The sequence below is a fragment of the Anguilla anguilla genome, chromosome 18 (assembly GCF_013347855.1).
Source record: "Anguilla anguilla isolate fAngAng1 chromosome 18, fAngAng1.pri, whole genome shotgun sequence".
Lineage (NCBI taxonomy): Eukaryota > Metazoa > Chordata > Actinopteri > Anguilliformes > Anguillidae > Anguilla > Anguilla anguilla.
In genome coordinates, this window is record NC_049218.1 from 12181578 (window position 1) to 12206810 (window position 25233).

The 25233-nt window shown below is 48.1% G+C and overlaps 1 protein-coding gene across 44 annotated transcripts in view; it reads left to right on the forward strand.

The window, feature by feature from the left end:
- Positions 1 to 25233, forward strand: part of LOC118217872 (neurexin-1a-like) — a 310125-nt gene that overhangs the window by 175975 nt on the left and 108917 nt on the right. For 4 of the 44 annotated variants that reach the window (XM_035400027.1, XM_035400029.1, XM_035400030.1 and 1 more), the window contains exon 1: positions 975 to 1188. The exons of the other annotated variants lie outside the window; for them this stretch is intronic. In XM_035400027.1, the coding sequence (XP_035255918.1) occupies positions 990 to 1188 (199 nt within the window). In that variant the 5' untranslated portion in view covers positions 975 to 989. Of the gene's footprint in view, positions 1 to 974; positions 1189 to 25233 lie in introns of those variants that run through there. 44 annotated transcript variants of the gene reach the window in all.

Genomic DNA, 25233 nt, shown 5'->3' on the forward strand with positions numbered 1-25233 from the left:
GAGAGAGGGAGATGAAGTGAACATCCCCTTTTTCCAGATAGGCTCTTCCCCGGCACTGCATTCAGGCTTCGGTGATTTGCTGTGTGGAGACGGGCGATTTGCATAGCCTCCCTCTCCCCCGCGTCGCCTGCTCCTTCGCGCCCGCTCCTCCGCGCCGTCCCCAGTGCTGCTGCTGACGCTGGCCGGCCAGGACGGCTCTGAGGCGTGTGCGTGAGGGCGAGCGCCGGCGTGTGTGCGTGTGTGTGCGTGTGCTGGCTCGGCTGGGCAGGCGGGGAGCCCCTCTCCGTTCGTCACGCGTCTCGGGCGCAGCGGCGGCGGCGTCGTCTTCCTCGTCTTCCTCGTCGTCTGCTCTTTCCCGCGCAGGAGCGAGCCTGCCTGCCTTCCCCTCCGGATGGCCTGCCGATCGAGGAGGACTGCCAGAAAACCGGGAAGGTTCTCTCACTTTGTGAAAAATGATAACGCGTGAAGAATTGATCCTTTTTTGAAAGTAGGAAATCCTGCGCTTTTTTTTCCGCGGCGTGGTGGAGTGTCTGTGGGATTCTTTTCTTCTCCGTCCCTGAGAGTCTGCCTTGTGCGAGCGTCAGGAAGACAGGAACGAGTGAAACACTGGAATAGAGACGGGGGGCTGCTGTCTCTCTCTCTTTCTCTTTCTGCATTTGAGTCTCTCCTCATTTTCTGTGGCTGCCTCGATTTTTTTTTTTGTTGTAGCAGTTTTTTTTTGGTTTTTTTTCTCCCTCCGCCGTCCTTTTCGCCCTTTCGCTCTCCCGCCCCGCGATGCCGCTGTGGATTTCCTAACGGGGGCCGGGGCTGGGAAAGACACGGCGCCGGGCGTTTCGGGGTCCGCGCGCGGTCTTCCGGTCGGCGGGATCGCTAGCGTTTTCGTGGCGGTTTCCCGGGGGAGCGGCGCGTCGGCCCGGGCGCCGGGCGCGCGGGATGGAAGGCTGAGGACGGCCGCCGTCGAGCGCTCGCCGCGCGGCTCGCTCAGGAGGATGGCGCCGCCGCCCCGGCGGGACCCCCTGGCCCTCTGGGCCCTCCCCCTGGCGCTCTGCTGCGTGGCCGGGGCCGCCCTGGGGGCCGGCGGCCTGGGGCCGGGGCCCCACCGCGGACACCTCGCTCACGGGAGCAAGCTACACCACACAGTGCCTGTCGCTATCCACAGATCCCCGGCCTCGCTCCGGGTAGGGCATGGTGGGTACCTCTGCCTCATGTGACCGGCTCTCTGTCTTTACCTGCACCACACCTCTCTCCCTTCCTCCTCTACCTTTCTTTCCTGTAGCGCTCTATACTTCAGATCTGATCCAGTTCTCTGTGTGCTCCTGTCCTGTATATCCAGACTGTGCCCCCCACCCGTCCCTGTCCCTGTCTCTCTGTCTCTCTGTCTTTTACCTGCACCACACCTCTCGCTCTTCCTCCTCTACCTCGCTTTCCTGTAGCTCTCTACACTGATCCAGTTCTTTGTGTGCTCCTGTCCCGTTTATCCAAACTGTGCTCCCCCCCCATTCCTGTCCTTGTCTCTCTGTCTCTCTGTCTTTTAACTGCACCACACCTCTCTCCCTTCCTCCTCTACCTCTCTTTCCTGTAGCGCTCTATACTTCAGATCTGATCCAGTTCTCTGTGTGCTCCTGTTCTGTATATCCAGACTGTGCCCCCCCGTCCCTGTCCCTGTCTCTCTGTCTCTCTGTCTTTTACCTGCACCACACCTCTCGCTCTTCCTCCTCTACCTCGCTTTCCTGTAGCTCTCTACACTGATCGAGTTATTTGTGTGCTCCTGTCCCGTTTATTCAAACTGTGCTCCCCCCCCGTCCCTGTCCCTGTCTCTCTGTCTCTGCTCACCTGTGTACTCTCTGCAGCTCTCTGTGCTGGTGTCAGTATGCAGATTATAGAGGATTACAGGCATGGCTGCAGTGTGAATATCAGCCTGTATTGCAGCAGTGTGCGGGTGTACTGGGGCACAGCGCTGTGTTCGGGCAGGTTTGGGTTTGAGTGAGAGGACCGCAGTGCCTTTTATACAGCACTGACCTCTCTGGTTCAACATGCCTGTGTGTGTGTGTTTGTGAGTATGCATGTGCGTGTTTGTGAAAAAAGCATATGGTGTAGTTGTGTGTCTGTTTGGGTATGTGTGTCAGCGTGTATGAGCTAATGGTGTGTGTGTGTGTGTGTGTGTGTGTGTGTGCATGTGTGTGCACGCACGTGCGTGTGTGCGTGTGTGCTTGCGTGTGTGCGGAGGTTGATGCCGCACTGCCCTGTATCCCCCACAGTGTTGCGTGATGTTACTCTGTGTGGGGTACTGAGCTTTTCTCTGTCCAATAGCTCTGGGACTTGGCCGACTGTAGGTGTGTATGTGATTCAGATGTGACGTCGCTGTAGTGTTGAGGTAATGTGCGCTGTGTGCAGGTAACTGAGCCTGCTGGGGTTCCAGTGATGTAAAAGCGACGCTGGTACGATTGCCCGGTAGCAGGCGGGTTCTGTCATCGGGATGTGGGCAGTTCTAACGTGATGTAAATGTGCCTTTGATACAGCAGTGCACGCAGGTCATTTTCTCTTTGTGCTGGGAGCTGTGTGTAAGTGCGGTCAGGTATGCGAGAGACCGGGGGGGCTGTGTTAAGGCGGCGCTGATACGGCGTTGAGCCGCGGTTCGCTGCGTGCGTGCTGCTCCGCCGGTGCGCTCCGCTCCGCCGCTGAACCGCGAAAGCCCCGGGGTGCGGACGCGATGGAAAAGTGACGCTGATGCGACGCGTACGCCCTGGCGGATCAGGCGGGATTTCGCAGAGCTCACGCTCTCAGTGCTGATGCAAGGAGGGCAGGCTTAGCAGACCGCTGAGGCAGCACAGGGGGGCAATTAGGGAGCTTTGATTGGATTTTTCTGGGGGCTTAAAGCCTGCTTCCCTTCATCCCCTTACCTGTCTACCCCTGGCCCCGCCCCCCCTCGCCTCGCCCCCTAGTGGGCGGGACACCGCACCCACACCTCTCGTCTAAAGACGGCATCAGCCGTAGTTCTTCTTTGTTTACAGCTGAGTAAATAGCATGGTATCTTCTTTTATTTATTTATTTATATGACATTCTTTGCAATGTCCGGGGAAATATTTTAGCTCCTCTGTACTGTTCATCAGCTCTATGTGATGTTGACCCACTTTTAATGTTCATGAATGAACCATGGCAGGCTTTCATAGTGTTTTTATTATTAAAATGTCAATATCAATGAATTAATAACTAATTATTATCGACATTCATTCAGTGTGTGTATGCGAAATTTATTCACATGTCATATAACGATATTAAATCTTCCGGAATGTATCCTTGGTAATGAACTTTCAGTCAAAGGGGCTGTGCATCGCAGCAGGTAAAAAAAGATGCTTCCTCTGTGATCAATCTGAATTCTTAGTGTGTGTAGCCCTCCCCTCTGCTGCTCTGCATTCGGCCTGTTTCCTCCGCTGATCGATCAGCAGTCGCTGTGGGGGGACGCTTCTGGCTCGGGCTTCTCCGAGGCTTCTTTTGGGAAAGGCAGCTGAAAGTAACCCCGGCGGTGTGTGCGTTCCGAGCCGCGCGTCCCAGAGACCGCGCTGCAGCGTAATCCTGTTTAGAGCAGCTAGGTAATTAAACCTGCCTTTAAACATTACTGTCACACAGCGTTTAACAGCGTGTCTGACGATCCGTATGGATTACTTCATTATGCACAGGGTATGAGAGGAGAGCCAATCACATTTGTTCTTTTTTATTTATTTTTTTTGGGAGCCGTTTGTGTTTCTGTGCTATAAAAGCTCTCTGTGCTGTAAAAGCTGCAGAGTGTAGAGGATCTCTCGCTGCTCTGCGCGGTGCTCTGAGCCCCTCCAGACAGGACCGTCCGTCGAGTGGCACTTACTGATTGACGAGGAGATGCTGTACTTACGTAGGGGGAAAAAAAAATGGAAAAAGATCAGAATGAACAGGATGCATTAAACGAGGGAGCACGTGGGAGAGAGAGAGAGAGAGGGAGGGAACAGGGGAAGTGTTAATTGCAGTGCACCAGATTTACACTTCTTCTTATTCCCTTCTCTCCACGCCTCGGTGCTACCATCATTCTGTTCTCCCCGGAGGGCCATCGGCTGGGTGCCCTGTCGGACATCCTGTGGGGATGGGGGGGGGGGGGGGGGGGGGGAGATGTTCTCTTCCCAACCAAGAAACCTCATTGGTATTTCAGAACAGATATAACAATATGAAAGATGTGACAAAACAGATGAAAGCGTGTACTTTTCCCGGCTTTCAATTTTCATTTATGAAATATTAGTAATAAAAAAAATTAAAAAATTTCATAACCAAAGATTGGAGTTTAAAAAAATAAATAAAAAAATAAAAAACACTTGTGTAAATCCTCTCCGGGCGTTGAAAGTGACACAGCGGCGAACCAGCTCACAGCGGCCAACCAGCTCACAGCGGCCATGCCTAATTGAGGAGCGCTATCAGGGAGCGGCGGAATGGAACTCATCCCCGCTGCTCTGTGATCCAGTCGGTCCCGCCGGGGCCCTGGAACAACTGCACCCCGTGAGCGCGGGGCAAACACTATCATAGAGAAGAGCCCGCTGAAACTACCGGTCTGAGACACATTACCCGGAGAGTGCACTCCGCTCTCTCTCTCTCTCTCTCTCTCTCTCTCTCTCTCTCACTCTCTTTCTCTCTCTCTCTCTCTCTCTCTCACTCTCTCTCTATCTCTCACTCTCTCTTTCTCTCTCTCTCTCTCTCTCTCTCTGTCTCTCTTTTGTCCTTTCCCAAACCCTCCTTCCTTCCTTCCTTGTCTCCTTACATTTGCTCACTGATTACATGTTGTGTAATTACGGGCTTTCTTTTGGTTTGTGATATTTGAAGCTGCTGCAGCGGGTGGCGAAAGGAAGGCGTGTGGGTGGGGGTGGATGGGTGGTGCACTTACATTGATTTGGCTGGGGTGAGGGTGTCGTGTCTGAGGATAGTCCCCTGCGGGCAGGGCAGGGGAGAGGAGCGTTTTAGGGATTGTTGTGAGTGGGAGAAGGGGCCAGGATGTTGTGAGGTTTATTGACCACAGACGTGAAGGATAATTATGGGATGCGGTGAGTGCTCGTAGAGAAGGCCTGTTTCCCATCTGCTCCCACAGACATAATTCCACTTTTGTGTTTTTAATCCCGGATTTTCTATCAAAGTCAGAGGAAGCAAGTGAAGCGACTGTAATCAATTTTAATAGGTTCTACCTTAAGTACTAATGAAGAAATGCATTAGAGGGAGAATTGTGCCGTGGCCCCATGCTGTTTGAGACGGGAGGGAGTCATAAGAGAGAGATTCTGTTGGGAGATAAAGAAACAGAGGGGGCGGAAGAAAGAGAAATGAACCGGAAAGCACTGATCTTCATGTCAATCTCAAAGAAGGATCACAAGTCTGAACACAAACGTTGATATTTCTGGAAAATTTGAGGGAAAAATGAAGGTGTAGCCAAGCATGCAGTTATATTTACTGGTGTCTGTAGCTGTCTGTAGAAGAATAAAAATATATTTTTTAATATTATTGTTGCTATCAGTAACTAGAATGTGTCTATTTAAATTTATATTTTAAGATGAAGTTTGAAAGTTTCTTGCATCTCAGACCAAGAGAATGAGAGGGATAGAGAGAGGGAGAGAGTGTGTGTGTGTGTGAGAGAGAGAGAGAGAGAGAGAGAGAGAGAGAGTGAGTGAGTGTCTGTGCCTCCCCTGCTCTCTGTTTGTTGTGTCTGGTTGAATCTAATTGTCCCTTGTCTGCATCCTGATGTCACTGGCAGGTTTCTGGGCCTTGGTGTGTTTTCTGAGGGATATTTCCTGGGCTGCAATCAGCCATGGGAAAAGGAGGCTGACGTGTGTCGAGACCCAAGTTTCTGCTGCAGAGATCCGTGCCAGCTCTGGGCCTGGAGCATGGAAACACTTTCCGTGATGCCATGGCATCTGCCAGCACAAAGCCAGTTGCGCAGACCTGCACTGCTGGCCGAGTCTGTGTTTCCATAAATATGATTGACTCACAAGGCCCAGGTTGTCAATAAATGTATGACATTTCACTAACGAAGCAAGAAGTGGAAAAAAAAGTACATTATTTTAGAATCGTTACAGATGGGTCATTTTATCATACATATACACACATCTAGTTATTGGTTGATTCATTTTAACATTTTTAAAAAAACATTTTCCCAAAAAAAAAAAAAAAAAAGGTCTTTCCTGCCACTTGACGGCAGGAAAGGCAGTGAAGGCAGTCTCTCACACAGGCCTCTCTCACAGGTGCATGCTTACACCTGGCCTCACTCACAGGTGCATGCTTACACCTGGCCTCACTCACAGGTGCATGCCTTACACCTGGCCTCTCTCACAGGTGCATGGCCTACACCTGGCCTCTCTCACAGGTGCATGTCTTACACCTGGCCTCACTCACAGGTGCATGTCTTACACCTGGCCTCACTCACAGGTGCATGCCTTACACCTGGCCTCACTCACAGGTGCATGGCTTACACCTGGCCTCACTCACAGGTTCATGCTTACACCTGGCCTCACTCACAGGTGCATGCCTTACACCTGGCCTCACTCACAGGTGCATGTCTTACACCTGGCCTCACTCACAGGTGCATGCTTACACCTGGCCTCTCTTTCAGGTGCATGCCTTACACCTGGCCTCACTCACAGGCGCATGGCCTACACCTGGCCTCTCTCACAGGTGCATGCTTACACCTGGCCTCACTCACAGGTGCATGCCTTACACCTGGCCTCACTCACAGGTGCATGTCTTACACCTGGCCTCACTCACAGGTGCATGCCTTACACCTGGCCTCACTCACAGGCGCATGGCCTACACCTGGCCTCTCTCACAGGTGCATGCTTACACCTGGCCTCACTCACAGGCGCATGGCTCTCCGGTGAATCCTCTCCTTCCTGGTTTCAGTTCCATCACTCTCCTCTCCGTCAGACGCTCTGCGGAATCATCTTGTCTGCTTTGGTTAGTGCGGTCGCTTCAGTGGCCTTTTTGGGCGATTTATCGTCTCATCTGGGAGATTTAAGCCGACTGCGCTGCTGTTCGCCGGCTCTCTCTGTCTCCGTTTGTCTTGTGGCGGAGACGCAGAGGTGGAGACGGAGGGGAGCCGTGCGTCCTGGCGGGTCAGGCACTCAGGAGCGGGGCGGCGGGGTAAAGTGAGCTCGTCGGCGCCTCGGACATTTTGTTTTATGTGCTGTATCCGGGACGGGCTTGAGCAGAGGAGCTCTTCTCTCATCCGGCGGGCGATGAATCATCGCCTGGAGCGCGATCTCTGTCTCTTGCTCTCCTCTCCGTGTTATTTTTCCACCCCTTTATCTTTCCCCTGCTCCCCCTCTCTATTGCTCTCCATCTCCTGCTATCTGTACCTCTGTTCATTATTTTCTATCACTCTCTCCACTCTCCTTTTTTACTCCTCTCTCCAGCTCTCTTCTCTCCCCCCTCCCGTGCTTACTCTCATCCTCTTTCTCCCTCTCCTCCCTCTCACTCTGTCGCTCCCCCCCTTTCTTGCCCCCACGCTTGTCCTTTCTTCTCCGCCTCTTCGTTTCCAGCTCTCTTCTCTTCTCTCGTGATCCCTCTCTTTATGTCCGTCAGGCTCATGCAGCGGCTTTAGCCATGCTCTGAATCTAATGTAAAGTGATTTTAATTTTCCACTGAATGATGAGATTTTCAGGGCTAGTTTGTAGGTCAGTGCTGATAAAGTGAGTATCTGTGCAGAAAATGTGCAGTAGCTTGAATGGCCAGTTGGCTTTGTGTTTAATAAAGTGAATAATACACATACAGACGCACACTCGCTCACGCATGCATGCATGCACATACACCAACACATATGTATCTGCAAATATGAACAGGCATGCAAATGTATGCACATGAGCGCGCATGCACATCTACACACGTGCACACACAAGCACACATCTCTTTCCCTCTTCTATCATTTTAGTCTCCATCCCTCCTTCTTTCCGCTGCAGTATTGTGATCCCATGCAATGCACCGCCAATGGGTGTGGACTACATCTCTTTTAATCCTGAAGTCTCCTCTTGTGTTTTACAGAATGACTGTTGGGTTTAGCAAATACAGTCGAGTGCAGAGAGGCAGTGGGGCTGTGGTCTCGGCGTCTAGGCGCTCTTCAAATGCCACCGCGTATCCGCTGGGAGGAAATGGCAGGAAATTAAATGAATAAAAACAGCATCGAGAGTCTCTTAAGCTGCGTTTTCCCACCTAAACTCAGTCGGGCTAAATCCCCAGAGAGAAAGCTCCTCCTGTTTTCCTCGTAACGAGGTGGTGGGCCAGCCGTCGTTCCGTTGGAGTCCACAGACATCGCTTTGGTCTGCTGACAATATAAATCAGTGACCCCCCCCCATCCCCAACCCTCTCCGCATGCCAACTTACTCAACAAAACCCCCCCAAGACAAAGGGGGGAGGTGGACGCTTGTTAAAAAACACAAAGAAAAAAAAAATCATCCTCAAGGCATCATAGCAGAGGCAGGTTCCCAGCTGCACATAATGGCACCCTGGCAACCACTGTGTGTAGCTAATTGGTTCTGGAAAGGTCAGGGGGAGGAAGGGAGAAGGTGCTGAAATCATTCATCCTGCCCAACCAAGCACACTTCAGCCAGACCACTCCTGCACAAATATCAGTCTTACTATGCTTGGAAGGGATTCAATGATTAAAAGTTATTTTAAGGGTGTGTGTGTGTGTGTATATATATATAGGAGTGTGCGTGTGTGTATAGGAGTGTGCGTGTGTATGTGTGCATAGGAGTGTGTGTTTGAGTGTGTGTGCATGTACATGCACACGTGCTTGTATGTCGTCTTATTGCTTATTTAAGTACACTCTCCTGCGTATTCCACGAAGGCCCGTGCGTTCCAGTTAAAAATAGCTGCTGCTGCTGATGTAATCAGAGCTGATTGGCCCCGTGTGCTGCCATGTTAACCCAGGGAGGAGACGGCGCTCGGGTCAGTGGATGAGATGAGGTCAGCGCACGCAGACAGCTGGGTCAGACAGCAGGAGCAGGACCTCCCCCCTGCAGGAGCAGGACCTCCCCCCTGCAGGAGCAGGACCTCCCCCTGCTCTCTCTGGCCCGGTGTGCTAAGAGCACGGTGCGCCGCTGAGCTCATTCAGCCATTTTTAAAAAAAATTCCCCCTGCCCATTTGCATTCTGGGACATCAGGCATTTGACAGCGCCTTTTTTCCCCCCTCCCTCCTAACAGGTAAACCGCTCCCCCCCCCCCCCCCCCCCCCCCCCCCCCCCCCCCCACCACTTTCTCAATCTCCCTGATTTGTCACCCTTAGCTTTAATGACTGGGCTTAAAAAAATCCCCCGAGATGCAACAGCGAGGGGAGAAGGGGAGAGGAAAAAAGGCGCGGATGTCTTTCCTGTTCCTTCCTTGTGATGTACAATCGCACACCTGCAGCCCTGCAGTGGTGTGGGGACCGAGCTGCCTCTAATCCACTCTAATAGGATTGAGGGGATTTCACTTACCTAGCTGCTCTCCGGATTCCTCCAAGGCTCACTGCTGCTGGCCAGGGCTGATAAAATGCCTGCCAAACACCGAAACACTTATCTGCTATTAGGTCATATACTGTACTTTTAGTTTTTAAAATGCCTTTTTTTTGCCCCAATCTTTTTTCTTATCGTCGTTGCGTAATTGGGAGTTCTGGTGTAAATGTGGAGCTTTGATGCTTTTCTTGAAGTGTACCTCTTGAGCCCCTGGGGGTCAAAGACGGCTGTGTGCTGGCATAATAGCAAATGTAGGGTTCAGTACCCTTTATTTCCCTCACAGGCACGTTCGCACGCGGGCACACACGCACACACACACACACACACACAAATGTGTTATCCCCCAGGTTCTCTGTACATCGTGTTACTTAGGTTCACTTAGTCCTTTCTTTTTTTTTTTCCTTTTCTTTCTGATCTTCCTCTTTCTTTTCTCCCAGTGTTATTTCCTTGAGCTATGCAGCTAATTAAATAACATCACACCATTTAGCAGAGCAGGCTTACTTACAGAGTGAGAGAAGAGAGGCAGAGGGAAAAGCCCTCTTTTAATCTGTCAGTAAAGGCCACACCAGCATGCTGTCTCCTGGGCACATACTACAGACAAGTACACCTCACACCCAGTGTCTCTCTCTCTCACACACATACATATGCACTCACACATGCATGCACGCATGCGCACACACACACATACACATGCACTCACACACACACACACACAGACAAACATGCGTGCGCACACACGCGTACACTCTCATGCACACACACACACACACGCATGCATGTACTCTGGAACACACGCATGAGCACATGCACATATGCACACACACAGACACACAAACACGCACACAAGCATGCACAGTGCTCAATACACAAAGACGCGTGTGACCTGCACCCTCAGACATGCGCTCACACACACACTCACACAGACACAAACAAACACGAACACAAAGCCACATGCAAAATGCACACTCAGAAACACACACACAGTAGGAAAGATGGATTGCTCCTGCTGAGGTTTCAGAACCACCTCAACCATGTAACGATTGTGCATATGCAATCTAAGCTCCCAGCACCCTTTGCTTTCCCCGAAGCTCTTTCCCTCTCTATTTTTTGCCTTTGAACATGCAAGATAATAAGTGGAGCCAGCGAGAACTTCAGAGAATTCATTGGCAATAAGCAACTGCATCGATGTTAATCCTTTATTAAAATATATGCACAGTAAACACACATGTATGTAAATAGAATTCCATAGGGCGGTCCCTCAGAGACAGTGCACAAACACTGCCTCGCTCTGTAAATCCTCTTAGAACCAGGAAGTAGTTTGAGGGCACAGGGACCTTGGTGCAGAACAGCTCATCCATGGAGGCATCCTGGGCTAGGGCAGTGCCCTCCTTTGCTGGTTCATCAGTCTTTTTATATCATTTTTATTTATTTATTTTTTTTAGCTTAGCTGTATAGAAAATCTGGTTTAAATACCCCACTTCAGAAAACAGAATAATAATAGGAAAGGCTAAATCTTCTCATGGTTCAATTTGGTTGCTATTCATCGAAGCCTGATGGGAACTTACGATCACATGACTAGATATATTGTTTGCGTAAGGCAATCCGCTGCTTTGGAAATGGTATCATCAGGGGAGATGGTAACACAGTATCTTTGCAGTTGAAGGAAAAAAAGGAAGTAAATTGGTATATTTAGTGAGAAGGGAAACATAAGCATAGGTTTGTGGTGTATATCAATTTGGGTTGCCAACATCCCCTTGTATGAATACAGGACAGTGTGGTCCCACATACTAAGGTGTTCTAAGTTCTATGTTCAGGAAAAAGGCCATATTTTGTCCTGTTTGGCTGAAATACAGGGCGCCATAGCTAATACACAACTGTTGGTAGCCATAATACCCATTAATGTTGAGCACGTTGAGGCATTTAAATCTCAATGAGAATGACCTCTCGAAGAAAAGCCGGAGATTTGTTTTGATGAGTGTCCTCCAGGGAACGCCCGTACGGCATCGTAGTTTCTCAAAGCCTCACCCATTAATATGCAAATTGCGACTGTCGGCGGCTCCCGCTCAAACCGCGAAGAACCGCGAGCTAACATTTGGCCAAAGCGGCCCGACACCTTCTGTGTCGCAGATGATTCATGGGGCGGCGGCCAGGTGGACGGGCGGCCATCTGTACTGGCGGCGTCGTCGCCGCTGATGGAGCGTTTACGGTCTGGTCCCGGCGTTGGGGGCGGGCGCGTGGCGCGGTGCGGCGGTCGCGGCGCTGTCACAGAGTGAACGATGGCGCCCCGCTATTCCCAGGGCACTCCCGCCGATGGCGGCCGCTAACGGTGGGGCTAAAGAGGAGCGCTGCTGTTTGAAGATGGTCAGCTCGATGTTGGCGGGTGAAGTAGTGAGGTGAGCGGGGGCGGGGGGGGCGGGGGTGTGTTGATCGTCCTGCTGTTTGCATTGATCCTGTCCGTGTGCGTTAATCTATACAGCTAACTGTAAGGTTAGCCCCGGCCCCAGCGCCTTAATCCTGTACACGTACTACCTTAATTACCCTAATATCTGAGTCACAGTTTCACAAATTAAGGTTGTGATATTTCCACATCTGCTACCCATATAAGTAATGTATATCGAAAAAAGCAGCAGCATCAACATAAACTTCAAAAAAAGTGAATCTGTTGTTTGACAGATGCAAAATGAATATTTAGCAAACAAATCCAACAGCAGTGAATTAGGTTTTTTATTCCTCTGACACAAAATCAATTTACTGTGAATTGATAGCATAAACACGGAGGAAAAGTAATTGAAAAAAGAAAGCATAAAACAAAATTCAGGTTTTTCTCTTTGTCTGGAAACGGTAAACAAGCTCCCGTAATTACCCCTAAACTTAACAAGGGACGTGGATTTTTATATGCGCATGGGACGTGAGCTGAAAGATGATAGGTGTGTTCTGGCGAAGGGCAAAAATGAGAGCTGTATCTGAATGAAATGAGAAGATACACGAGCACACACAAGGGGACTACCATAGAGAACTGATAAAGAACTAGATTAGAGATTGTCAATGTAATTAACCAGTAGGACGGCATCCGAGGCCAGTGTTAGAGGAACCCATTCCATGGGAGAGGTAGAGGCAGGGACGGAGATGGTGAGAGAGAGAGAAAGAGAGATGGGTTGATGGCTTGACTGGATAATTAAGACAATCAGGTCAGTCAGCAGTGGCGGATCAGGCTTTATGTTGCAGTGGAGTTGCTCATTTTTCACAGATGAACTGGAGAAACAGAGGAAGGCCCTGTGATTGACACTGCAGCATCCTGTAAAAATAGCCACACCGTCCACTGGCTCCACCCCTCTTTTCTTCTTCTTCCACCTGCCCACTAGCAGGTCTCTCAGCCCTACACGGGTTTCCATGGCCCCCGTAGTGCCGTTTTGGCTAATGTAGCTCTTGTCCTTGTGTGGAGAGCACGTGTGGCACCTACCTGTGTTTTCGCTTAGAGCATTGCAGGCATTGGGCTTTTAGTTCAGGCTCTATAGCTGCTGATTGGCTGATTGTTTGCCCACTGCTGGATGTCACAATTTAGTAGACACGTGAAGAGGAAAAGCAGTGGCATGTACTTGTAGGTCACACATAGTTATCACACAGTTGGAACAGTGTGATCAGTTAACATGCTGTATAACGCTACTGCGTCTACTTTTTAATTAGTATGCAGACTGGAAAACTGTATATTGCCTCATTTTGGAGCAAAAAGCATTTTACCAGAGCACAATTATATTTATCTCATTTATGTTACTTGTAGTATTTGCATGTGAATCCCTAAAAATTATCTATTTTTGAAGTTTTTAATTCATTTCCAGGTCGATTTGAGAACCTGTGTCTTTGTAGCAACCTGCAGGTTGCCTTTACGAAAAAGACGGTTTCCTTCCATTTCCAGTGCAGTAGAGTGACCTGCTTATTTAAATGATGCCCGTCTATGTTAGCGGGGCACAGCTGCAGCTAGCATTCCACGGTCAGTGGAGTAATTATGTCTTCTGTATGTACGGGCCTCTCCATTCCTCTGCCTACCCTTTGTCTAGAATTATAAGTGCGTATATACGAGTTAATTCTGCCATTGTGCTGTACGGGGGACATGAGGTTTGACTAATAAATGCTGAGAGCAGTCTGCTTCAGTAATAACTCAGAGCTGACAGAGCTCGTCAGTGGATTTACCTGATAGCTCCTGACTTGCTCTAGGGCTTCCTCTCAGTAAAAAACAAGTTTCCTGTTTCTGTGGTGTGTGGAGTAACACATCATGTTAGCCATGTTATTATTTCTTAAGCTGTTTACCTTTTTTTTCCTATTTGATGTTACTAAACATTAAACACAAAATGTTATTTGTGAGCTTGAGGTAATTTATACTTACGTATGAATAATGTAAAGATGAACTAATTCAATTTTCTCAGTATTTTGTTGAGGGAATGATGTTGCTAGTGCAGGCTGTTTCACCAATATGTTGCTCGAATTCAAAAAAACGAGAGAGAGGGTGTGAAGGAGATGGAATGGAACAAGAGAGTGTGTGTGTGTGTGTGTGAGAGAGAGAGAGAGAGAGAGAGATAAGAAAACAGCAGAAAGAGAGAAGAATGTCCATTGAGGGGAGAAGATTTCTCTTTGAAATGGTCTAATTAATTCTGGCCTCATCAGCCAATGGCGGAAGCGGGGACCCTAGCTTGCGTTATTATAATGCAGTGTAGCGTCTGCCGTGTTACATAATTAAATGCAATCAGGCGATCATTAATCCAGGGCGTTTGGATTCTGAGGGGCGCACACTCCCTGACCGTTGGGGTCTTGATAATCAGCTGTGACTGCCATGATGATGGCTGAGCGGAGGAAGACCAATGCTTGGGGGAAATCAGCGGGATTCAGTCTGAGCTCACAATTAGTGGAACATGCAGAGGCTTGGTTCTCATGTGGAGCATCTGCCCCCAGGGCCTTTCCTAATTTTATTATTACCATCATTTCTTTATTTAATTTTGTAGGAGTTGGGTTGAAATTTCGAAGGCCGGGGTAATATTAAGTCTGTGGTTTGGTATTGCATGATAACTTTGTGCGTGTGTGTGTGTGTGTGTGTGCATGCAGGCATGTGTGTGTTGAAAATGGTTTGATGAATGTTTCCCATCTCTCTCATGGTGTAATCACCTACCATGACTCCACATTGTAAGGATTTCTCTTCTTTTGCTTCTTCTGCTTCTTATTATTATTCTCCTTCTGAGTTCTGCTTCTTCTTCTTCTTCTTCTGAGCCCTGCTTCTTGTGCGCTTGTCTCTGTGTTGGGAGGAAAGTCAGCTCGACTTCATGTTGCAGGCGTCAGCTTGATTTAATTGCGCTCAGTTATGAGAGAGGAGAGAGGTGCAAGCAAAGCTAGGTTGGATAATGAGGCGGGCCTGGTACCAATATGAAACTCCTGTAGTCCCAGCCTACACACTTTCCTCTGTTTTGGTATTTGAAATTGAGGCCTACATTCAGTCAGAATGCATCCCTAAATATATCCCTAAATTTGAGTCTCAGTTGGAAGTAGTTTTGAATAAAAGGGTTTCTTTTTTCAGTGGAAACATGTTTTCCTGAATTTTGATGTTGACTGGGTTTGCCAGATGTTTTTTTCATATTTTTTTTTTATTTTTAAGAAAAGCACTTGCATTTGATTGTGCGTCACATGTGGATTGACTGCACCATTTTGTCGACCAACATAGACCCTGATATGAAAAAATACTGAAACAGCAGTGAAGTAGGTAAGCCAACCTCCAGGCCAGTTTGCGCTTATACATGTCAGAACACCCTTTAATGTGGTCACTATCAAAATGAAAAATTAGCATTTATTTGAGCCCTCTGTATTCAGTGCTTATGTTCTGCACTGTATCCGCTCTCCTTTGAAAGGACTCTGGAAGCATATGCAGTTCCAGTAAGGCCATGAGCCCTGTATCTTCTCCCTCCAGCTGGAACTTATCCATAGCCCGTTTAATTGACTGATCATTTCAATGGCGATCTTCTAGTTTTGCAACCAAGCAGGATTTGCAGTAAGTAACTCAAACTAAGCCGTGGCGGATTTGCACACGTACCGCGCGCTTCTGGAGACGCGGCCTCCTCTCCGATCTGCTCTCGCCATCGTGAAGTATTAACTGTGCTGACGGAACCCGCGATGTCACTCTGAGGTCACTTCAAGCAGGACTGAGATTCTAAAGACTGACTGAATAACACACAAACATTTTCATATATTTACTTACACACTCACACACATACACTCACATACACACTTGTACACATATACCTACATTGTACACATACACACACACACACACACGTACACGCACGCACACACACACACACACACACACATGCACACACACGCATGCGCACACTCACACTCACACACACACACTCACGGACACACACGGACACACACCTACACACACACACACACACACACGCACACGACACTCACGGACACACACGGGCACACACACACACACACACACTCACGCACACACACCGCAGAGACAGGCCGGAGGCGCTGAGGGGACAGGATGATGCATATGGCTCCCGCCGCTGCTCTCTGCCCTCCGGTGCTGTGAAACAGCCTCATTGTGCCGGACTGCATTATCTCCCACAGAGGCGCTCCGCGACCCGCCTCCGTGTTTGTGCCCCGTGTGACAGATGTGTCAGGTGTGCCCGCAGCTGCAGGCGGGCCCCACAGAGCAGGAGAGGGCTGGCCACCCATCGCTGTCAGAGACCGCTCTCCCTGTCTCCTCCTCTAGCATCCTTTATTTCTTACAATCCCCACCATGTTTTCCCTTTTTTCCCCAAATTTGTAAACTGTTTGGACACCTGTCCCCTACACCTCTGGAGTGCTGCAGGCTAAGCACATACATGCAGCCCTAATGCACGTACATGTGACCCAGTGCCTGTTTAACACCCAGACCAAAGGGGAGGAGCCTCTCAGTACTGACCTATGGGCACCTGGTGTGTCACTGGGAGGAAGTGATGTAACCGTAACACAGAGAACTCTGTCTTGCTTGAGCCCGCCCTACCCCAGGCAGAAGGAGGCCAGCTGTGTCACGCCCAGAGCCAGCTGGTGACGCAGAAGGGGTGTGGCTTTAATCTGCATCTGTGGGGCTCTGTCCTGCAGTCACAGGGAGTGTTTTTATTGGCTCTCCCCCTCTGGAGCCCGCCCATTTATATTTTAGTCATATGCCGCCATTTATTCATAAGCTGGAATCCTCACGTAAACATTAGGATTTTGTAGGGAAACAGAAATGACTGCAGCAGAGAAATTCTGTCTTTCAGTGCCTCTGGGCTTACGGCCAGACTCGAGGAGAAAAAAAAAGAAAAAAAAACAGTCTCAAGGGGTCGATGGCAATCACATCAACATCCGGTGATGCCGCGTCCTGTTGTCATGGGCTGCGAGTCTTGGCTTTGAATGGGAAAAAGAATTAGACATGAGGAGAAGTTCCATAATCTGGTACCAACCACAACAAAAGCCTGTATTCTGTTAACATTTGTCCCTCTGTTAAAAGTAATATCAGGAATGTTTTCCTAGGTTATTATTCTTAAAGAAACCGACACTTCTTTTAAATTTAAATTCAAATTCAAGTTAAATTCAGTAGAAATGTTGAAATCCAGGCCAGCATGGGCAGGATGAGAGTTATTCATATTGTCATTTTATCCCTCTCTCTCCAGCACATACAGGATATTATTGAGACTGATGCATGAAGGTTATCTTGACTTAGGCTTTCCAAGCAAGGAAATGAGGCCAGTGAAGTGATACCTACTTGCTGTTTGTCTTTGTTCATTTTCCATCATGCATCATGAAGCACAGCGGGGGAGTGAGTACTGAGTGTGTGTGTGTGTGTGTGTGTGTATATATATGTTTGTTTGTGTGTGTGTGTGTGTGTGTGTGGTTCTGTACCTGCATTTGAGAGCCCATTAATCTATGCCGTTAAGATGAACAGACAAAGCGCAGTGATGTTAAGACTGAGGCCCATGGGTTGTACTGATGTGTGCGTGTATGTAAATAAGAATAAAAAAACAGAAAAAAAAACACGATGGCTTTTGGTAGATCCTGAGGGAGAAGGCCTGTGTGACAGGGCAGGAAGTAAAGCGCTTGAGACGGGCAGGGTAATTTAGTGCTTACTGGGTAAAACACTGCGTTTCCTGGACCTTGAAATGCCCCAGTCATTCATGCCACCTGCCACAGGACAGTCTGTCTTTCATGCGGCTCCTGGTCCGGAAAAACAGCTGTGCACGGGGAAAAACCCTCCTCCCACGCGCAACTGTCAGCCAATCAGAGGACCTCCCAGGAGAAACCAAACTCTCTCATCTCCCTCATCGTGCTCTAGGGCACAGATGTAGGATAACTAGATCATTCTAAAAAAAAAAAAAAAAAAAAGAAGCCCTTCATTTTATTTGAGTGCTACTTAACATGGCTGCCTGGCTATAGCATACATTGTCTCGGCCCATTTTCCTTTGATTTCCTGAGGCTTGAAATGGGAGTTTCTGTGCCGTTTGCGGCGCCAGAGACCGATTGTTTGGGCGGCGAACCGAAGGAGGCTGATATCGGCCGGGCCGCAAACATGCCAATACCGGAAAGATTTATCGGGCCGGCGGCGCGGCGGAGGGGCAGGCGGCCGCTCCCCCCCCGGCGGCTGATTTAGAGACGGCGGTGAGGGCCGGAGCGGACCGGAGCGGTTCCGCTGACTCCGCCGCTGCCGGACGGGTGGCGGGAGGGCCATTGATCACCGTGAGTAATGGGATACAAAGAGACTGTGGGGTCAGCTCATTTACATGAGGGCGGCGGCGGTGCGTGGACGTGAAACCCCGCGGTAGCGCTGGCCCACTTCCTCCTTCGCTCCGCTCTCTCAGCCACCCCAGCCTGCTCTATCAGACCCATCTGCACCTTTCTGATTCCGGTGTGCGTGAGAGACGCTGTCCCTGCTCTCGATAGACCAGGGAATCATGTTCAGAGTGATCGAATGGTTTTCCGTTATGCGTTTTTCTTGTTTCATGTGCTGTTTTGGTGCATGTTCTGAGGTCAACGTTGACGTGCGTCCAAGTATGCTGATCTACCAGGCTGACTGGATGAACGGCTAATGTCCGGACTGTTTCCTATCACTCCTATTGGCAGGGGCTCCAACGACAGGCCAGACTAAACCTGTCCTGAAATCCCCTCTCTTTGGGCATCAGTCACAGATTATCCCTGAGAGCCGGTTGTGGACACTCTGTGGTCAGAGAGGACAGATAAATACTATACAACCAACCACTGAACTCAAAATGATCTTTAAGAAATAACAGTGTTGAGCCTGTCTGTAGACCAAAGCCCAGAAACGGAATTGGACCTTAATGCAATCCCACTGCCGCTATCTGCTTTGATTAGCATAGAGCTGCAGCTGCTACCATGGCAGTGAATTTGGGCTGGTGCTGTCCGTGGTCCTGCAGTACTGCTGAGAGCGAAGATTGTGCTGTCTAGCTCAGTAGCGTTCCTGTGAGTGGAACTGGCGCTGTCCATGGTGCTAGAGCACTACTGCTTTGGCTGAAGCACAGTGCAAAAACAGCACAACAAAATCCATCTCTTTTTGTTTATGTGTGTGTCTGCATGCATGTACCTCTTATTGAAAGCATAATTTCCAAATTTTTTTTTTTCTGCAGCAGCCTAACTATTCGGCAAAGATGCCTTGGTGTTGGCTGTGGGCGCCCTGAATAAAAGGTGATAATAGAGGCCCACATGCTGGATAGCCTGTTAAGTTAAGCAGGGGTAAGGTCAATGTTAGAAGTGCAATGATTTTTAAACACGCGCTGTTGCAGAACTTAGCTATGTCCCTACAGATGGGGTTGGTTTAAGACCCGTCTCGGTGTAGCCACAGGAGCCTTGCTGCTTGTGAGGCGAGAGGATGTCAACAATGCTGCGGCCTGTCCTTTTCCCACTAGACTGCTCAGACGAGACTGGAGAGCACAAAGAGGGAGCATCACTCACGTCACTCCGTGAAAGGAGATGGCTCTCTCTAAAAGCACTTTCTCAGACCAAGAAAGGTAGAAGTGCTAAAAAAGGGTTTGCCTTTGATGTATCGCGGGACGAGATTGACCGGGAGCGAGTGGGAGAGAAAGAAAAAAGAGCGACAGACGACGCAGAAGCAGCGAAACAAAGACGAGGACTGAGTCACATGGCACTTTGGGGAGTTATCCAGAAGGGGATCTATAAGGAACATGGGGATCAAAGTCCTTTTTACTTCAGGGAAAGAGCTAGCTATTGGGCCACAAGGTTTCCTACGCATTCAGAGAAGCATGGAATCTCTCAGAGATGATTATATTTCCATTTACCGGCTTTTATTATGTTAGGTTTATGTTGTGCCATTAGTTATAAAATATTAAATTATTTCAAACCAATAGTTTATATTCTTTTTCATTGTTTGTGGATATTTTTACATGTATAAAGAAATCATTTACTTTCTACCATTCTGTGCAGTTAATATGTCAGCCAGAAGGAAGGAAATATAAATAAGTGAATAAATAAATAGGATGGAATAAATGAAATTTTGTAAAAAAAAAAATATAAAGTCTGACTCAAGACTTTATCCTGAAGGTAATGAATCTTCTGGGCCATTGATCACCGATGATCTGTTTTCCTGGTACTGCTAGGACTCTGTGCCTTTTGATTGGTTATCTGTGTTCTCATCAGTCCTAATAATGATTTCTTTCCATGTAGAAAATTGTAATCATGTGGGCAATGCAGCAGGTGTTGTAACTGCATTGATCCCTGAAGATACATTTGAACGTGATACTAGGAGTATTTACTCTATTCGGGCTTCTTGTTAAATTCGTATTTAACTGTGCCAGTGTTAACGGTGATACTTTTCTAGCCTTAGCATTGAAAATACGAATATGCCACCCACTCATTCATATGCCACTCATCTTGAATATCACACATGAAACAAACAATGAAAGAAACCCAAGAAAAAGCAAAGATAAGATCCCAGATGAAATGTTAAAAATAATCTGACAGATGAAGGGCTCTCGGACATATGTGCTGGTTTTGCTGTTAATAAGGCAACCAGAGAGTCTGACAAAGGGCTAGACTCTCTTCTTTTTGGATGTACTAAAATGTCCAAGTCTAGTTTTGAATTTTTTTTTTTTCCTCCATCCCCTGATAACAAGCTGTTGTCAAGTGGAGAGAGCATCTCATGTCAGCTAGGGCAGGAGAAACGGACATCAGGGTGAGACGCGGACTCTGTGACACACTGTAGACAACGAGAGGGTGCTGATCCAGAAGGCGGCGCCTAACTCAGCTCCACCTGGGCAATCTGTCTCTACCGCAGCCCTTTTCTTCTCTCTGAAGACCGTCCTCTCTTAATGTGCATCTGCATGTACAGTAACCCCGTTGTAGTGGTTCATTTAGTCCATATGTGTTTTCATTAACAAACGTTTCCATCATGCTGAGCAGTGGCTCGGTCATGGCAGGGGTGAGCTGAACATTTTAAAGATCGCACACGTTTTAAACTGAGCATCAAGTTCATAAACACGCTTGATCAACAAGGATTATGGCCCCCAGGAATGTCGTGTTTGCCCATAACAGTATGCACTAGCACTGTTCTTTCATATAATATCGTAATTGAATAAAGTTGTGCTGCAGCCGGTTCCTTTCTGTGAAAGTACATAAGCGGATCCATCATATCGACTGGCCGTAAAGCACATGATTATCAGCCTTCTCAATGTGTCGTTTGGAAGGGATGCTTGAATATTAGCCCTTGTAGAGAACCATTGATCTCAGGGATCCAGTTGTAGGTTCTGTGTGTCCAGGTGCGGTGCTGCGGGGGGAATCGTCACAAAGCTCCCCCACAGCATTGTGTGTGTGTGTGTGTGTGTGTGTGTGTTTTCCGTTCTCCCATCACACAGAAATGACAAGATTAAAACAAGACTCTCCTCCGTCTCTTCACTGGAGGTAATGAGCATGATGATTTCTTGGAAGGTCGCAGGAGTTGACCTTTGAGAGGCAGTGTAGAGGAAACGTGCGCATGACTCTTGTGCTCATCCACTCGAAATGAGCTTATTTAAGATGCTAATGGTGGGCTTGCAGAGAGATTGCGGTTCATTTAATAGACTGGGATGACAGAGCTTAACCCTTTTGTGGTGCAATTTGTTCTTCAAACACAACTCCGTGATATATTGTGGTGGGGGTTGGGGTGGTGAGTGAGGACCGTTTCAGATGTTCCACAGTGTCCACCCAGCCCTGGGGAGGGCGAGGGAGAGGGGGAGGGGGGCGCTCTTTGGTTTCATGCACCCACATGCATCCACGGTTACATTCATTTTCTTTGTTTTGTTTTTTCCCCAGATGAACACCACAGCAGTAATCGAGAGGCCGAGACAAAAGCCAATGCGAAACAGGGCGTAATTGTATATGCTAATGGGGCAGGCTAATTTACCGTAATGCACTGATATTTAATGCGGCGTTTCAAATGACTCTTCCAGCGCAAGTCATCGCTCCAGCCTGTCCTCTCTACCTCTGCACTCTTCTTTTCTCCCTCCTCCTCTCCCTGTTTACTCTTTCCCTCCTTTTCTGTTTTTTGTTCTTTCTCTTCTCCGTTCAATGGATGGCTCTGGACTACAGACTGATTATAAACTAAGATGAGTGTAGGGGAGGAGGGGAATTGAATACATTTATCTATTTTCAGGACTTAGTTTGTTGTCAGATATAGTCATATTTAACACGATCTTTAGAGGCATTGCCCAGTGGCTGTGACTACATTGAATGACCTCAGAATATGTATTTGCATTCTGTGGGAGTTCCGTCAGGTGCTGTCACTGTAAGTGTGCTTCTCAGTCAGCTGGTGACTTCAGGAAGAACACTACAATTCCTAGGGCTGATTCCTCAAGTCACAGCCAAAAATAACAGTGAGAGAGAGTGAAAGTGTGAGTGAAAGATAGCAAGACAGTCATAAAGCAAAGAGCTGCCAAAAGGAGTCCGATATAGTTCCGGGAATGACACTGTATCCAATGACTACAACAGATCCATATCTGAGCTTCTGTCCCAAGGGACCTGGCAAACAAATGTAGAGATGGAGGATAATTAAGCCCAATCCTAGTGCTTTCAGGAGCACCTGTCGTATTACTTTATGCCACACTTCCACATGCATGGGCTGGTGCTCATTGGGCCTGTTTGTCTTCTAAATCTGTAAGATTACTCCAAGGATTGTGGGATTTCTGTTAAACGTCATGCTGCTTCCAGACCGTATGCAGTTATATCCTGCATGCTGAGCGAGGGTTTATCAGCAGGGGGGGGATATAATTTCTTTTTTTGTTTTGTGAGGCTGGAGAATACGATGAGTGTTTGGCTGGGTTATCAGCGTCTGTTGGAGTGCCATTCAGTTAGAGCCCTGTTCCACGGAGAGGAATATATCTCCGAGTTCATCACGCGGAGCTGAGCCTTCTCCGGCAGTCTTTTTACTGCTCAGACCTGGGGGAATCACACTCATCTGAGAGGAAGGGCATTTGAGCGTGTGCTGATGTTTTTTTTTCCCCAAACCACCGACTTCCCAAAATCACTGGGCTGTGTGTGGGAGAGAAGAAGTGGCATCTTACCGCAGATACCTGAGAAAGACTCCCAGTGTACAACGTTTTCACATCGGCCTGTGCCCCTCTCTCCGAACCATTTCAACCTTCTCATCACTAGGCAGAGCCTGTCCTCAGTGATGTAAGCCACATTATAAGAGTAACAGTGGAATGGAAAAGTACCTGTTCATGCAGTCGTAACACAGGACCAATCAGCACAGCCGATTTGAGCTCATTCACAGAATTCAAACGAAGTCACCTCGTTACGTGGCGTCTGATTCACAACGTGCCCTTTTGTAATTTTAGCTCGCATGAGCCGGCCGTTCCCCCTCTGTCGACTGCGCTCTCGCAGAGTCACGTGGCTGCATTACCAGCGGACACAGTGGCGGCGCAGGAGCGGCGGTGTCAGATGATTTTGTGCAGCGCTGGGGGCGAGGAGCGGGGTGTTCGTCATGGGACTTAGGAGCACTGACATGGTGCGAAAGCTCTTAATGGTAATATGTTCTAACTTGTGGCATGCATGTGCTCGGGGCAAGGAAGGAGACGGCCATGCAGAAACAGATCTAATGAAGACGCGGGTTAGAAAAGAAAAAAAACAGTGCAAACACCAGACTGGAGAACCGGAAGTTTTCTGGAAGTGGAGTGATTATTAAACAAGTAATATGAATTAAATTTAAAGTATTATTCATTTTCAATTATTATTATTATTATTTGAAATATTATTTGTAATATTATCATTATTATTATGACTATGATTATTATTATTATTAGTAATAATAATATTAAAATTTTTCAATTGTTTTTTGGCATGTATGGTTATTTATTGATTTGGAGGCATTGCTGTTACCTCTACAGTTGGGAGATGGGAAGAGAAAAACAGAAAGGTCATAGGGTCAACGTGAGCTGAGTGGATGCTGGGGAGTAAAGAAAGGAAAGGTTAAGAGAAAAAATCATTTATGTCTGGATGCTGCAGAAGGGAGAGAAGAGAAATATATAAATAAGCTTAAAATTATTTATTGATATTTTTATACCTATGCCGGTTTACTGGAAAATATTGGAATTACAGTTTGAATGATGTATAATCTATTGTTACTGCTGTGATGGTTTAACATTCGGCCTTTCAATGAATATTTAAGGTTCACTGGAGCCAAGCCCCCCCTCTCTCTCGCTTGCTCTCTTGCTGCCTTTCTCTCTCTCTCTCTCTCTCGCCGCCTCTCTCTCTTTCTCTCTCTCTCTCTCGCACACGCTATTAGATGTTCTTTATCCAATCCAAGCAGCTACAATGGTCACAGAATGAAAAAAACGTATGTAATAATAACTAAAAAAACAGTGAAGTGAATGGGCCCAGGCTTTTTAATGAGGAACAGCATGTCACAGTTGGGTAGCATGGCTGCCGCTGTAAGTGCAGTTATCATCACTTTTTCACAGAGCTACCCTGAGGCAACATTTGGGCAATTTTGAATGTATTATAAAACGCATCTTCTGCTGTAGTTTTAACAGCACTTATCCATCCATTAGCAAGAAAATGCTTTTTTTTCTTGGCTATTTGCAGAGGTCACTAATCTATGCTGGAAGTTCACATCTGAAGAAAGCATTTGCTTCTGAATTCTTTGTGAGCTTCTGGTGAAGAAATTAGCTTTTGCATTTGTTTTAAGAAGAAACGTGTGCTGACACAGAGAAATGGGTTTCAAACCCTCCTTTAGAGAAGAATCTCAGTGTTCCTCTTTATGACATCAGAGCCGCTGAGGTTAACGGGAGGGCACGGTTAAGCACCTCAGCCAATCAGGCTCTGGGCTACGGTCTGACTGTGACATCATTAATTTAGTAAAGAGATGCCGGGAAAGCCAGACTTCATGCTGTGCACCCGGTCTCAGAACGCAGTCAGATTCCTCCTCGAGCTCTTCGTCCAGCTCCTCCTGTGCCTATAAGAGTGATGGTGAGGGAACGGTGGCTGTTTTTGTTTAATTAAGCGGACCTGTCCGCCAATGAGTCTTCTGGGGGGCGGGGCTGGCGGGGAAGGGGCAGCTGGCCATTTTACCGTGAGATGAGGGTCAGGGGTCGCGGACAGTTTGACGTAATGAGGCTTCGCGAGTGTTTCCGGCGATTTCTCGGCTGTCGGGAAAAACGTCGGATCGGCCCACGCCGGGGGGGGGGAAAGGCAGGGCTGGACTGCAGCCTGCGGAGTCCTCAGCCATTATCTG